Raw genomic sequence first — 14,158 nt, forward strand, 5'->3', positions numbered from 1 at the left:
GCCTAGAACTGACACGTTCCTGCTGCCGGCGCTGAACACGAGCCCCGCTGCTCAGCCCACTGCGGTGGTAGAGAGCTGTCCGCCGTCCCAGTGCTGAGCACGGCTCCGACAGTGCATGTGGAGCCACCAGGGGTAGGTGTATGGTCTCTGCGCTGAGCCTCGCTGTACCTGCATCAGCTGTTGCCTTCAGTGCTTCCTGGGTGTTTCCGACGTTATTCCAAGAACCCAACGGCAGCAGCTCAACACAGGAGCGCAGCTGAGAGAGAGGGTCCCAGACCCTGACACTCACACAGCCGGACCCGCGCCTGTCCTTACACAGACCTACCCTGTAAGAACCCCACCCTGGCAGAAGCCAGCTCTCGGCTGTACCCCAAATACCCAGTAGCTGCTTCAGAGACCTGAGGCGCCTGGCGAGTGCACCGGGGCCAGAGGCTGTCGCCGCAGTCTGCTACCCAGGACAGGCCGCCGGGCGAACGACATGGATTCTGGCTTCCACTGGGGGACTGTCCTGTCCGTGCTGATTGTCTGCGGGTGTCATCTGGCCCTCGCCGCTTCTATCTGTAAGTGACACAAGCGAGCAATGCATGCACATGGGGGTGTTATTACTGGTTTCTGATGGATGTCGGTAGCGTCCCCCCTTCATCGCTAAAAATGTAACGTTGAAGCCAGAAGGAGGACGGGGAAGCCTTGAATTATATGTGCTATGTTTAGTCACCTGAACCACTTATGGGAGAGTACGGGGCGAGCAGGAAGTCCTGGTATTATGATGCCTGTTTAAAAGAAAATAGATATAACAAATTGTATTGCTGGATTAATTAAAGTTTTACCAATAAATTCGGATTTCACAAATCATTGTATACAATCCGTAAAAATTATCAAGACAAGTATCAAAAGTATAAATGAAGTTGGAATGACTTTCTAGGAGATGCCTCGTGCACAGTAAAAGGTTTGAGTGTGTCCGAACGACTTTTTAAACAACTGTTCAGATGTATTAATAGGGCCCGTCAGTATTTGTTGAGGGAGCAAATAAACCTCTTGCTCCTGAGGCCAGAGCTGCGCCTGAGGCCTGATCCTCGACATAGCTAAACATGAGTTTTCCAGATGTTTCCTTTCGCTGCTTTGCAGGATGATTTGAAGCTTTGCCGGTTAGTAGTTCAGGAATTATGGTTTCATCTGGGATAGTATAATTATTTGCTGTTTTTTTTTCTATTTTCGTAAAATATTTGGCAAAATGGCAGTTGAGTTGTATTTTAGAGCCTTCTAGGCTAGCAGTCATTTAACAGCGATAAGCTCTTATTTTCAAAGAGTTGGTGTGTGTTTCGTTTTAGAGTTTAAAAAGGTGTGAAAGGTTAGCGGGCCATGTCACGACTTCCATCTACCATTTTTAGGAATTGCCTGCAAAGTGCTTATGCTGTGGTTGTGAAATCTCTTGTATTTAATATTTCTTAAAAGGGGCTCTTATCAGTTCCCAATGTCAAATTAATGTGTTAACTTGCTTTTGTGTGGAACTTTTTTTTGTTGACTTCCCCTGGCTACACAGGTTTAGGATACTTACACTAAAGTTGTTCACACTGTTTAATCCCCATTCACTGTCAAGATAAGATACCTTCCCCGTGGAAGCAGACATCATTTAACAGTATGCTGGAATGCTTGCTTTTTCATTATTTGCTTTAGCCTTATAACGTTTGTGGCATTTGCTATTCATGCCTTAGTACCTTAGTCATGATTCCAATAGTGCAGCAGATACAGTGGCACCGAGAATAAAGGCTCTAGGCACCTCCACTAAACACCTAATATTCCTCTATTTTATTCCTAAATAGGCAACCTCAATTGCAATTACCTTGCAGACAACAGGGTCATAATTTGAATGGGGCAACAAGTGCAGTGGCACCAGGCCCACAATTTGTCAGAACTTCTCTAAACACATACTATTGCTGTAGTTTACTACTAAACAGGAAGTCACAAGGGCAGTTATCTAGCAAACACCAGGTTCATGATTTCAATAGTGCAGCAGGTGCCATTGCACCGGGGCCAAGATCTCCAGGAACCCCACTAAACCCAGATTATTGCCAAATGTTACCAACAAGTCAGTCACAAGTGCAGTTACCTTGCAGACAAAAGGGTCATGATGTGAATGGTGCAGCAGGTACAGTGAGTAGACAGAACTCTGCTAAACACCTAATATTGTTATATCATACTGCTATACAGGCAGACACAATTGTGCTATTTTTAAGTTAAAAGGGGCTTGATTTGAATGGTCCAGCAGGTGCAGTCGCTCTGGGCCCAAAAGTTGTCAGAACTATTCGAAACACAAAATCTTCCAATATGTTACTACTAAACAGACAGTCACAAGCAGCTACCTTACAAACAATAGGGTCACGGTTTGAGTAGTACAGCAGGTGCGGTGGCACCAGAACCAAAAGTTGTCATACCTCCTCTAAATATCAAATATTGCTATATTTTACTAGTAAATAGGCAGTCACAAATGCAGTTGTCTTGCAGGCACTAAGGGCATGAGTTCATAGGTGCTGCAGGTGCAGTGGCACTGGGCCAAAAAGTTGTCTGAACTCATCTAAACACATCGAATTCATTGATGTAATTGCAAAATTATTTTTTTCTTTGGTTTCATTTTTCAAAATGTTGCTATTTCTTACCCGCATTATACCACTAGTAACAGCATAATGTATTGCCTTTTTGTACATAAACAAGTCCTAACACTTTACCAGACTTCCTGTAACTTATAGTGTACAACTACTCAGCAAGCTCCAACTTACAACATAAAACAGCTTATTATTAATCACATAGGCGAAACCTAATGCATTTGCCAATGCTTGTTTTTTCTTCAGCCTGCATGAGTCAGCATGCTGAGCTTGTAGACCCATACTACTAAAAGGGATTGTGAAACTACCAGTACCAGCATGCTTGGCACTCTTGGCATTAAAACACAGGCTGGCGGAAAGTCATCCTCGTACCACAGAGTCCTCTAAATCATCATAGCGGTGGAACCGGTTCACCTCGGGAGGCTTTTGCACTGCAGACGACTCCCTCTGCCTGGTCCTTGGGTCCCTTGCTCATACAGTTTAGAAAGACAGTCTATTTCCAATATTAAATATTAAGTGCCGTTAGAATATTACGGTGATGCAATTAGCGAGGCCAGGCCATGTAGTCCAATTTGTATAGATAGCACCATGCACAAAACTCAAAGTGAGATGAATTATTTTCTTTTGATCGTAGATAACGTGAAAGTGACATTATGATCGTTGTTTTGTGATGTTTCAGTATTTTATAGTGGACCCTTGAGGATATTTTACGTGCTGCTGTTATTGAGGTTGTATGTGGACTGCAACCACTTTCCTGTCTGACTCAAAATAACAGCTTCACAATCAAAACACAGAAGGAAAGACACCCCTCCAATTCCCTCAGCATGACGAAGGTAACACGAATGTGGACATATGCACGCAAACACACACACGCACTACAGACACGATCACTAACTACATAAACACACAAATCGCACACACTATACTTAAGCACACACAGTCAGACATATACACAGAGAACAACACATGCCCAGAGGTGAAAACACAGAAATTTAAAACAGGAACACACAAACACACACACAGTAAGAGAGCAGCGACAAAGGGGGCTGGTCGTGCTGTTACCATGAAGTTTTCATCTCATCACCCGCGGATCCCCAGCAGCTGCAGCTCGGTCGACAGAGGGCGGGGCTTACCCTGGGAGGAGGGGGCGCCATGGGCTGGGGTATAAGGTGGTGTTCTCCCGCACAGAGCTGAACCCGAGCCTCGCTGCTCCTACGTGTGGAGCTGGCTGGACTCTAGGAGCTGTCCCCCAGCTCAGTGCTGAACATTTCGCTGCTTGCGCTTCGCTGGGGTAGAGATCCGCTCACCGCCTCGGTTCTGGACAAAATACACTCATATTTGGACCAGGCTGGGCTGAGTGGAGCTGCTAACAGGGACACTGCTGGAAACAAGCCTCGCAATATGGATCACGCGGGGCGATAAGGAGCTGCGAACGGGCTCAGCGCTGTAAACACTCCAGACTCTCTGGACCATAGTGAACAGCGCACAGTGCGAGCCTGGGCTGTAAGGAGCTTTTTAGAGTCTCTGGATTGAAAACACTGCTCACTGTAAGGGAATGGCTTGGCAACATTGTGCGGCCCCTATATAGACCAAGCTGCCCTATAAGGAGTTGGACATATACGGACGAGGTTGAGCTCTAATGTTTACCTGCCCATTGCTGAGCACGGCTCCGACAGTGCACGTGGGCCGCCAGGGGTAGATGCATCGTCTCAGCGCTGAGCCTCGCTGTACCTGCATCAGCTGCTGCCTTCAGTGCTTCCTGGGTGTTTCCGACGTTATCCCAAGAACCCGACGGCTGCAGTTTGAACACAGGAGCGCAGCTGAGAGAGAGTGTCCCAGACCCTGACACAGCCGGACCTGCGCCTGTCCTTCTACAGACCTACCCTGTAAGGACACCACCCTGACAGCATACCGCTCTCGGCTGTAGCCCAAATACCCAGTGGCTGCTTCAGAGACCCGAGGCGCCTGGCGAGGGCACCTGGGCCAGAGGCTGTCGCCGGAGTTAGACCGCAGTCTTCTACCCAGGACAAGCCGCCGGGCGAACGACATGGATTCTGGTTTCAACTGGGGGACGGTTCTGACCGTGCTGATAGTCTGCGGTTGTCACCTGGCACTGGCCGCATCTATCTGTAAGTGACACGAGCGGGCAATGCATGCGCATGGGGACTAATATTATTGGTTTATGCCGGTGTGGATGGAGCTGTCGGGGTTCAAAGAAAATCTTTTAACAACTAGCTAGCAGCTCTTTCACGCATATTGTTGTTTTGAAAAAAGACGTGTTCACGTACCATGTGTACCACTAAGTTGCAGCCATCATTATGCATGCGCGCGACACCACAACCTTCTTCCTGTCCCAGGGCGAAGCTATTCTGTAAACACAGCCAGGAATGGGAGGTGCTAGCGGGTTGTTCTCAGACTCTGGTGTTGCTGTGCAGAGCTGCGTTAATAACGCATCTAAAAGTCTCTCACCTTCCAGGCATAGTGTCCGTGTGCAGCTGTGGCGCTCATAATTTGAAATTTATTTTTTAAAAACCCGAGACCAGCTATCACAGTTCTTTGCTTCCAACCCGTACTAAACAGAACATTTTGGTCGACCTTTTAATTTAGATTTGCGTCGTGAAGCTGAGGTTAAAATCAAGATAGCTAGAGGCCGCCTCCATTTTATATACGCAGCCGCACCTCGCCAAGAAGCCGCGAGCCCCGAATTTTCCTGCGTATCTGGCTCACACACATGCTGTGGTGGAAATGAGGAGCCATAAGGATGGCGGGCGATGAAAAGCCGTGGGAAACTTTACAGGCATCACGCCTTTACAAATGTGCTTTTTTCCACTCGTCCAAATCGTGTTATCTTGGCCAAATTCACTGTTTCTCAGTGTTCACCATCTCCCATATCTGAGAAAATTCAGTGCGTTAAGTGTGGGGCTAAACCGCAGAAAGAACGGTATATGTAATAGCCGGACACGTGTGTTACATTTACACTATAACGCGGCAATAGCTGAATGTACGTTCAAGATGTTTTGCGATAACTGTTGTCACAACATCTCCCCCATCAACGAGAATGCTGCTCGTAAAATGGAGTCCACCGACTGGCACCGTTTTTAGAATGTTGCAGTCAGGCGGGAGCTGATCCAAATGCACATGTGCAGCACAACATTGCGCATAGCAAAGGGACCACACGTTTATGGGGGGAGGGGTGAGCTCTGACAGGCGGTCATCGTGTGTTCTAAGCTCAATGCAAGCATGTGCGGTCTCCTGCGGGCTGCTGTCCCCGCAAGGTGCTGTGTACGTTTTGGCAGCCTCTGTTCTTGATTCACTAGGGGTCACTGTTGGACTGTGGCTGGTGGATCCCAGTCTCGAATTGAAACGGTGGATTACAATTAAATCGTGTGTGCCTGTCAGAGAGCTCTGAAGTAAAACGTAGCAGGACGGATCCCCCTCCCACTCCAACTCCGCCCAAAAATAGGGGAGCCCAATCTGCAGATTTACACATATCTACATACAACGCATTATGAGGGGCAGTAAACGCTAATATAACGCGTGCTGCGCTTTAGTAAAACTGGTCTAAAACGAATGTCGTATAATACAGAGGGGCTATGTCGGTTCCAAAGGAAGGTTTGCAGTTTTTTACATGTATTCTTTTGGGGTCTTTGTGAAGCGCTGCATATCAATGGCGCACATCTGTCTTGATGCAAATCAGTCGCACATGCCCATTTAGGGGACAGGTGTACCTCTCTTCACAAAATAATGTGACATTGAATGAGAAGGAAGGCTGCGAAGCCTTGAATTAACTGTGTTTAGCCACATGAACAACTTATGGATGAGTTCTGGCCAGTGCTTTAAATGGGCCGGTACTGCCTGGTACTGAGTACCAGCTCTTTTTATTATTTTGATTGGGAGAGTAGCTGCATTTCCCAAGAAAAACGTAATACTTTTAATTGGAGAGTACCGGCACTTCTCACAAACAAGCAGGCACTCAGGTACAGAGTATCTGCACTTCTATTTTCTCATTTCAAGCACTGGTACTGGCTGAGTTTAGCTGTTCAGCCAGATGGAAATGGCATGGGATGCTAACTGTTCCCATGTCATGACCTTCATCCACGGATGTTTTTTCAGCCAGATAATGATGGGATTGTACAGGGCTTTAAGTGGGATTAAACAATTGGGGGGTCTCTCACAGGGGCGTGGCCAATGCAAGTAAGGGCGTGGCTTAACACAGTAAGCGGAAAATCTGTGCTTAGTATAGTGTGCCTCCCCACTGGTATTTTGCTGCTTCTGTCATTGCTTACAGAGATATAATACAGCAAGTAACTTTACACCTACAACAAGCCAGGGCTATTGGTTTTGCCAAAGATTGTTAGTTGCATAAGCAACAGCTATGACTTCGTTGAATACAATATAACAGCACTCCAGTTCTGAAATTATGAGACTGTGAAAGAACTATAACGAGTCTCTTCGAAGTTACACCAAAGGCAGTGACGGGTGGCACTGCTGCAGGGTGAAGATTTATTTTTAACCTGGAGGGTGACGGCAAAAATGGTGAGCCCGATAGGGGCCGTCTTGACACCTGCTTTTTAGAACTGCTCAGCACAAGCGCGACCCGGCCCACTTAAAGCCCTGGGCTTGTAGGGAAGTAGTACTTTTAGAAAGTGTGAAACTACCAGTCCCAGCAAGCTTAGCGCTGGTACCATTAAAACAAAGACTGGTGAAAAGCCATCCTCATATCAAAGAGTCCTCTGAAAGCTATACAATCACTAGATCAGTAGAACTGGGTAACCACAGAAGGCTTTTGCACTGCAGATTAGTACATTTGCCCGAGTCTCGTGTCCCCTACCTGTCCATATTAAAGAGGCAGTATATTTCCCGCATTAAACATTAAATACATTTGTAAAAAGACTGAGCCTGACACGTAGTAAACTGTATGTAGGTTGTGCCCAGACAGGTAACGGCCATAGAGTTCAAAGGGTTTCACCCCCCCCACCCCCAGTCGTGTGTGTCAGCCTGGGCTGAGACAACTTCCAGGGCACATACACAGGCAGTTTTTGAGGTGCTGTAGGCTGGCTGGTCTGAAGCCTGTCGTATTGCAGCCGCACCCCAGTACTTCACAGGTCTGTAAAAAAACATTTACTTGTTAAGAAGGCTTTGTTGTTTTTTCACCCCTTCTTTGAGCCTCTGCTTCGCAACTCTGCCTATTGCTGGAAGAATTAGCCCCCCCAAAAATTTTAGTAGCCCTCCGCCCCGGAAATTTGGCTCTAGTTGCGCCTCTGGTTGCACCTTGTACAAAGCTCAAAGTGTGGAGAGCCCCTCCCGATTCATCATGGAAGCCGTGAAAGTGACATTATATTTGTAGTTTAATCACATTTCAGTAATTTGTAATGGACCATGAAGGATATTTGACTTGTAGCTGTTAATGAGGGTTAATGTGGACTGGAACCAGTTTCCTGTTCAACTTCAGTAGGAGCCTCAAGTCACAGGGGAAACGACAGACCGATCACTCACCCCTTCCCTCAGCCTGATGAAGTGAGCAGGAGTGTGGACACAAGCACACCAACACACATGCATGCACACGCACACACTTTCTCGCGCACAGAGACACACCAACAGAAACATACACACACTATACCTAAACATATGCACACAGTCCGACTCAGACACCCACAAATATACAGAGAAATACATACAGAGAGGCGAAAACACAGACATACTCATGCTAATCTTACACACCTACACTATATTTGCAAACATGCATATACACGCACACAGGCACGCAAACACAGCTATATACACGTGCACAAAGGCAAAACCAGATATACAATATTTACACACGCACACCCATACACACACAGGCACCTGGACACACCAATGACATGTGTCTCCCTGTCTCTCCCTTTCTGCCTCTCTCCCCTATAAACAGGGCTTTAAATGGGGAAAAATAGTGCAGGTACTCATTTAAATGTGGCGAGTGGGCGGAGCTAAAGGCAAGACATGCGATGCGTATTGATTTCTATTCTAGTTACAGCACATACCAAAACATATGAGAAATGTGTTTCTACCAACAAAACATGATCATTTGTTATCCAAATGAAAGCCAAACACAGTGATATTTTAACATCTCCTTATTTCGTAATATTTACTTTGCTTTGCTCTCCCACAAAAACACACAAGCAGGCAACAGACAAACATAAGTAGACACTCACCAAAAAACAGGTGGGAATAAAGCCCCTTTAACCTTCTTACCTCCCATGGCTCTCTAAATTGTGCTGTCACTGGGCTGCCTCGATTCCTTGCAAAACAGCATGATGGTGAACACCCGGATATCATGCACATGAGCCCATTCTGAATAGTTCAGGGGGGGGGCTCAGCTCAGGGCTATAAAAGTCTATGGCTGTCAAAGAGACAGGCTACCCTCACTGAAGGCCAATGAGCCTACCCTTTCATGAGTACCGGTACTCTCCATGGCAGTACAGAAGTGCCAGTACACAGAGTGATAAAAATAAGAAGTGCCTGTACTCAGTACCTGTGAGCACCAGCACATTTAAAGCACTACCTACAAGGAGGCTAAGTTCAGAGGGAGTCACTTGCAGATTACACCTGTCGTTAACGCTATTCAAATGAGGCAGGTGAAAAGACAGACCTAACAGTAACTTCCTCCCAAAATAAGGAAAGGAAACTAACAAATTCCAGTCACAAGCGAATGTTAGGTGAGTGAGTCAGCCGTTAACCCGTCCCCTACTATCACCAGTTCTAAAGAGGCCAACATTGTCCAGCATTAGTGGGAACACGTCTCCTGAAATATATACATTGACCTGGTAATTGAATCTTTTTCTGACAGAAACAAATAAACGCATTGGTGCTGATTGTATTTTGGGAAAAGTGCCCCCGAAGCGGATACCACCTACTCCAATGAGAACCCACAGGTTGATCCTGCGCATGGATTTGCCCGGTGCATGCGCACAGGATCACATTTTGCCAGCTGGGAATTCCCACCAGTAAAATCGCTTTATGGTTAGGTAACAAGTGTAGCGTAGCCCCACACCACCCCCTCTGCCTGACCCTGTCCGATGGCTTGGTGAGGGATTCACAGAACACCCTGCCTGCCTCACACCAGCTGCCCTGACGCCTTGCAGATCTAACACCAACAATTCCCATCATTAATCAGAGGATCTGCAGTGAGGCCAAAACAACCCCTCATAGAAAGAAATACAGGCACTCAGTGAATTACATCACTGTGTCATAGAGATGAATCCTGAAACTTAACTGACCACCTCCAAGATGAAATGTATGTGGCCCCAAGAGAATCAACCCCCATGAGCTATTCCCTGCATGCCCTCTTCCCATACTTATTCAAACTGCGTGATCCTAGACAAATGACTTCCTTTACCTACTCCTATTTAAACCCACTAATGTGTTTCCTATGATTGGCAGCACTTAGGACGTTTCAAAGCCGATTCAGTGCCCCACTCACAGGTAGATATTTATTTGTGTGTGAACATAGTTGGTATTATTTATTTTACATGTAATGAAGAGAAAGGCCCATCGTTCTTAGGAAATTGGCAAAATGTTTAACATCAGACCTCATATTTCGTTGACGGAGCGAGTGTGGTGAGGGGACTAATACTGTCTCAAAGTTCTTTGGCTTGAGTTAAAAATTGGGGCCAAACGCTACATTTCACTGCCAATTTTCTGGCAATCTACCCTAAAAAGACATAGGTTTTTAAGCAGGTCTGGAGAGAAACATGAACTATTCCAAAACTCCTGGTAGAGTAGGAAGTAGCAATGTTTGTCCGCTGCAGCTGATCACATAAGCTCCATTAAAGAAATTGTATACTGACTCCTCAGAGCAGCTTTTATGACTGGGCGGTCAGAGGAGCCCTCGGCCCACCCAAGCCTGAAATCCTCTTCCAGTCCTGCTTGATTGAATAATGTATCCACGTGTTCGCAGGTTGGTATCGAGATACATATCAAACGTCAATCAATCAGCAAACTTATCAAGTGTATTGCTTTCCCCGATTTATCGTGCCAGGATTGCTTAGAGCATGGGGACTCACAAACATTTTCCCCGGGCCGAAAAGTTTGGTGTGACTGAAGGCCACACTGGTCCCAGTGGGGAGGGTGGTTGGGTGAGAGCGTAAAGTGGTTGTAGGGGAAGCTAAGCACGTACATCCTGTGGCTGAACTGAATTGCACAGTGTGGAACCAGAAAACCTGGGATGAATCCCAGCTTCTGAACTTGACCAAAATGTTGTGATCCTGGGCAATTGTTTTATTTCAGTTTCCCTCTTTTTTCTTCATTATCGAAATACATGACCTCAGGATGGGTGATCTACATAATCTTCTGTGTTTGGATGTAATCACTAATGGCAGTATTGTTATGATGGGGAAACTTACAATTAAAAACAGATGTGAATTCACAGCTGTAATCTGATTTACTAAGGTGAAACGGTTCTGCAGGTTAATGCAATGCACTTTTAGAATTTTGAAGAGACTATCAGATTTTTACGTTTGTTGTCTTTAGAATGATGGTGTCCCTTAAGATAAGGGGTGCAGTACACCCTAGTTACTTCCTTTCTTTAACTGCAATTAAGCTTTAAATAAATACTTGCTGTATATTTACATTTTTTTTAAATGTTTGTGCTGAGTCGAGAAAACTGCAGCCCACTGCTGCTATTGCCCAGGGGGCAGCATGTAAAGGACAGGATGGCCATAGGTTGAGTTTCACTGGCTTAGATCATGAACAGGTCCGGGTCAGAGATGTGTCACTCTGCAAGTTGCAAGGCAGACTCTGCTGTACATCCTTCTGAGGTCGGTAATCTCAATACCATTAAATTCTGTAATAATTATAAATGTAATTTATAGTGCTTTAAACGGGCAGAAGTGTGGTATTAGGCGCAGTGTATAATTAAGTCACTCTGTTAAAAATGTCTTTAGCTCACTGCTTCCTTCTGTTGGCATTGAGCATACTTGCAATTGTTCTTGGTCAAATGGTGTTTTTTCTTCTAGAAATTAAACGTTTTAATTATTAAAACATTTCGACCATAAACACTGTTCACATTTACAAGGCGGTACATTCACTTACTGGGATCAGATTATTATTTTTTTTCACAAAAGGGTGCTATTGATGCATATGTGGAAGACAGATTGCATTCAACAGTAGAATACACATATTTACAAATTAGACCACAGGAAGATGAGCAGATCTTCAATCAACAAGGAGCTACAGAGGGAAGGAGCAAACAGGTCGCCCCCCACTCACTACGCTATATGTATACACAAAAGACCTGTTCATGAACAGTTCTTTTGTGTATACATATAGATGAGCAGATCTGCCAAGAATCATGTATCTGTGGGTCAAAAGTCAAACCCACTTCTCAAATGACCAATTATTAAAGTTTAGCCACAGGTCTCCTTTTCAGATACAAGGGGAGAAGACAGGGTGTTTTTTCCCAATGGAATGAGTTAGTGGTCTGATTAAGTTAGGATGAGTTAAAATGTAAGCACACCTCCTTCAACTGCCGTCACAACAGTGCTTAATTTGTAAAAATAGTAAGTGTCAGGTCCCTCGTCAGGAGGGCGCCCCAGCTTGTACCACCCATTGCTACTACCGGCATTGCCAGTGACAGTACCTACACAACTACTTAGCATCACACTGCTGCCAATTCAGAGATAGCACTATAGAATAAAGCTATAGGAATGGCTTGGGCAGCAGCTATTGGTTGTTTGTGATGCATATTGAAAATAAACAACTGTTGTTCTCATCGCTAAATTGCACAAACAGCACCACTATGTGACAGCTGTCATAAGTGCCGCAGTTGTCAATTAAGTGCTGATACCGAGCTCCGGAAACCGCTGCCTCAAATTAAGCACTGCTTCACAGCACTGGAAGCAAGGTAGACAGAAATGAACATAGGAATGGCGATGACAGACTGCCACACAGCTTAACCCGGCACTGACTCGAACGTAGTACAAGGGACTCCCCTCCTACTTTACCTTTAATCAAAAATATTTTAAGGAAGAATGGCTGATTAAATCTAGAGTTAAGCATTCGCCAATTCATTCTGAATGTATCCAGGGCGTGTCCCCCACCCCCTCCCCTAAACAGCAGCGGTCCATTCTGCGTCCAACAAGCCCCCTAGCCTTGATTGTTCCTATTGTTGCATGATCAAATCATATATTCAATAATAGCCTGTTTTAACTAGCGTTATATAATTTAATTGTGGCTGATTCATGGAAAAGAGGATTTTCTAGTTGTAATCGCCAAAGCCTAATTCGCTAATTAGAATGTAACCCGTCTTCTAATAGCACATTTCACTAATTTCTGCAGAAAATCCTTAACCGTGTAAATCTTAAATACAATCCTAATGGCATGCAAATCTGAAATTGTAAATCTAATTTCAGCCCTGAAAATGTTGGGATACGTTTTGCAAATAGGGTGAGGCAATTTGATACACACCCTCAAATTTTCAGGGGGTGCAGGGTAAGGCTTTTCTATACGTGATGTGCTGTTTTCCATCTGGAGAAATAAGTTGAGAGGATAAAATGTAGACTTATACATTTTTACCCTAATTGTCCTGTGGCATATCTTCGTTTTATTGGATCACCAAGGTGGCCTTCTTAACACTGTAAATCCTGAGAAAAGGGTCCATTATGCAGATCACAAGCACTGACCACTTACATAAAGATGACCTCATTCCTCTGTGAATTGGACTGAAAGTGTCTGCAGGTCTTTCCTGAAAGTGCACGCACGTTATTTTAAACCTCTGATTTACAAACAATTGGCATGAACCTTATTCTTCACTTGAGAAAGGACCAGGTTTTGACCGTGATTTGGGGTTGTGCCGAGTCGCGGGGCACAGTGCACAGACCAGCCTTTTATAGTGCTAAGTAGCCCAACGCAATGCTCTGTGCCTCTTTGAGCTATGTGAGTGTCCTCAAACATTAGTAGTTAACCACCTTGATTGCACAATGTTTTGCCTCATAGATGATGTCATTCATAATGGTACCCAACGCAAAGAAACAAGATGCTGGATGATTCGAAATGATTACACGATTTGAGGTGCGATTATTGGTTTTATTCACCACCCAGAGGCGCAAATAGAGCCAAATTTCGGGGGGGGGGGGGGGGGGTTGGGGGGCTAAGAAAAAATTCGGGGGAGGGGCTGAGTCTTTTAAGCCATAGGCAGAGTGGAGCTGCAGGGGCTCTCGGAAGGGGTGAAACAACAGCGAGGCCTCATTAACATACACAAGGTCTTTTAAAGACCTGTGAAGTGCTCGGGTGCGGCTGTGTGTGCGCCGGGAAGCTGTCTCATCCCGGGCTGCCACACACGAGAGGGGGGGGCGCCTGTCACCGCCCGTAGTAATATGTAAGGGAATCATTGTGGAAAAGTGCTGCAGTGCTGGAAACCCACTGCAAAACCAGCAGAAGAATTTTACACCCACTTACACTGAATGCGACCTCGTAAATGCAGCTCCGCTCAATACCGTGAATAGCTGTAAGGCACAAGAACTGCCACCTTTTTAATGACAACTACAATGTAAGTCAAACGCTGGGCAAAGCATGTTATT

General features: G+C 45.4%; 1 protein-coding gene across 1 annotated transcript in view; it reads left to right on the forward strand.

The window, feature by feature from the left end:
- Positions 1-428: 428 nt before the first annotated feature.
- Positions 429-14,158, forward strand: part of LOC146861608 (contactin-associated protein-like 5) — a 1,183,739-nt gene continuing 1,170,009 nt past the window's right edge. Inside the window, exon 1 of the mRNA XM_085646457.1 lies at positions 429-560. Coding sequence (XP_085502583.1) covers positions 479-560 — 82 coding nt within the window. The 5' untranslated portion in view covers positions 429-478. The remainder of the gene's footprint in view (positions 561-14,158) is intronic.

Source organism: Triturus cristatus, chromosome 3_1 (assembly GCF_964204655.1).
Source record: "Triturus cristatus chromosome 3_1, aTriCri1.1, whole genome shotgun sequence".
Lineage (NCBI taxonomy): Eukaryota > Metazoa > Chordata > Amphibia > Caudata > Salamandridae > Triturus > Triturus cristatus.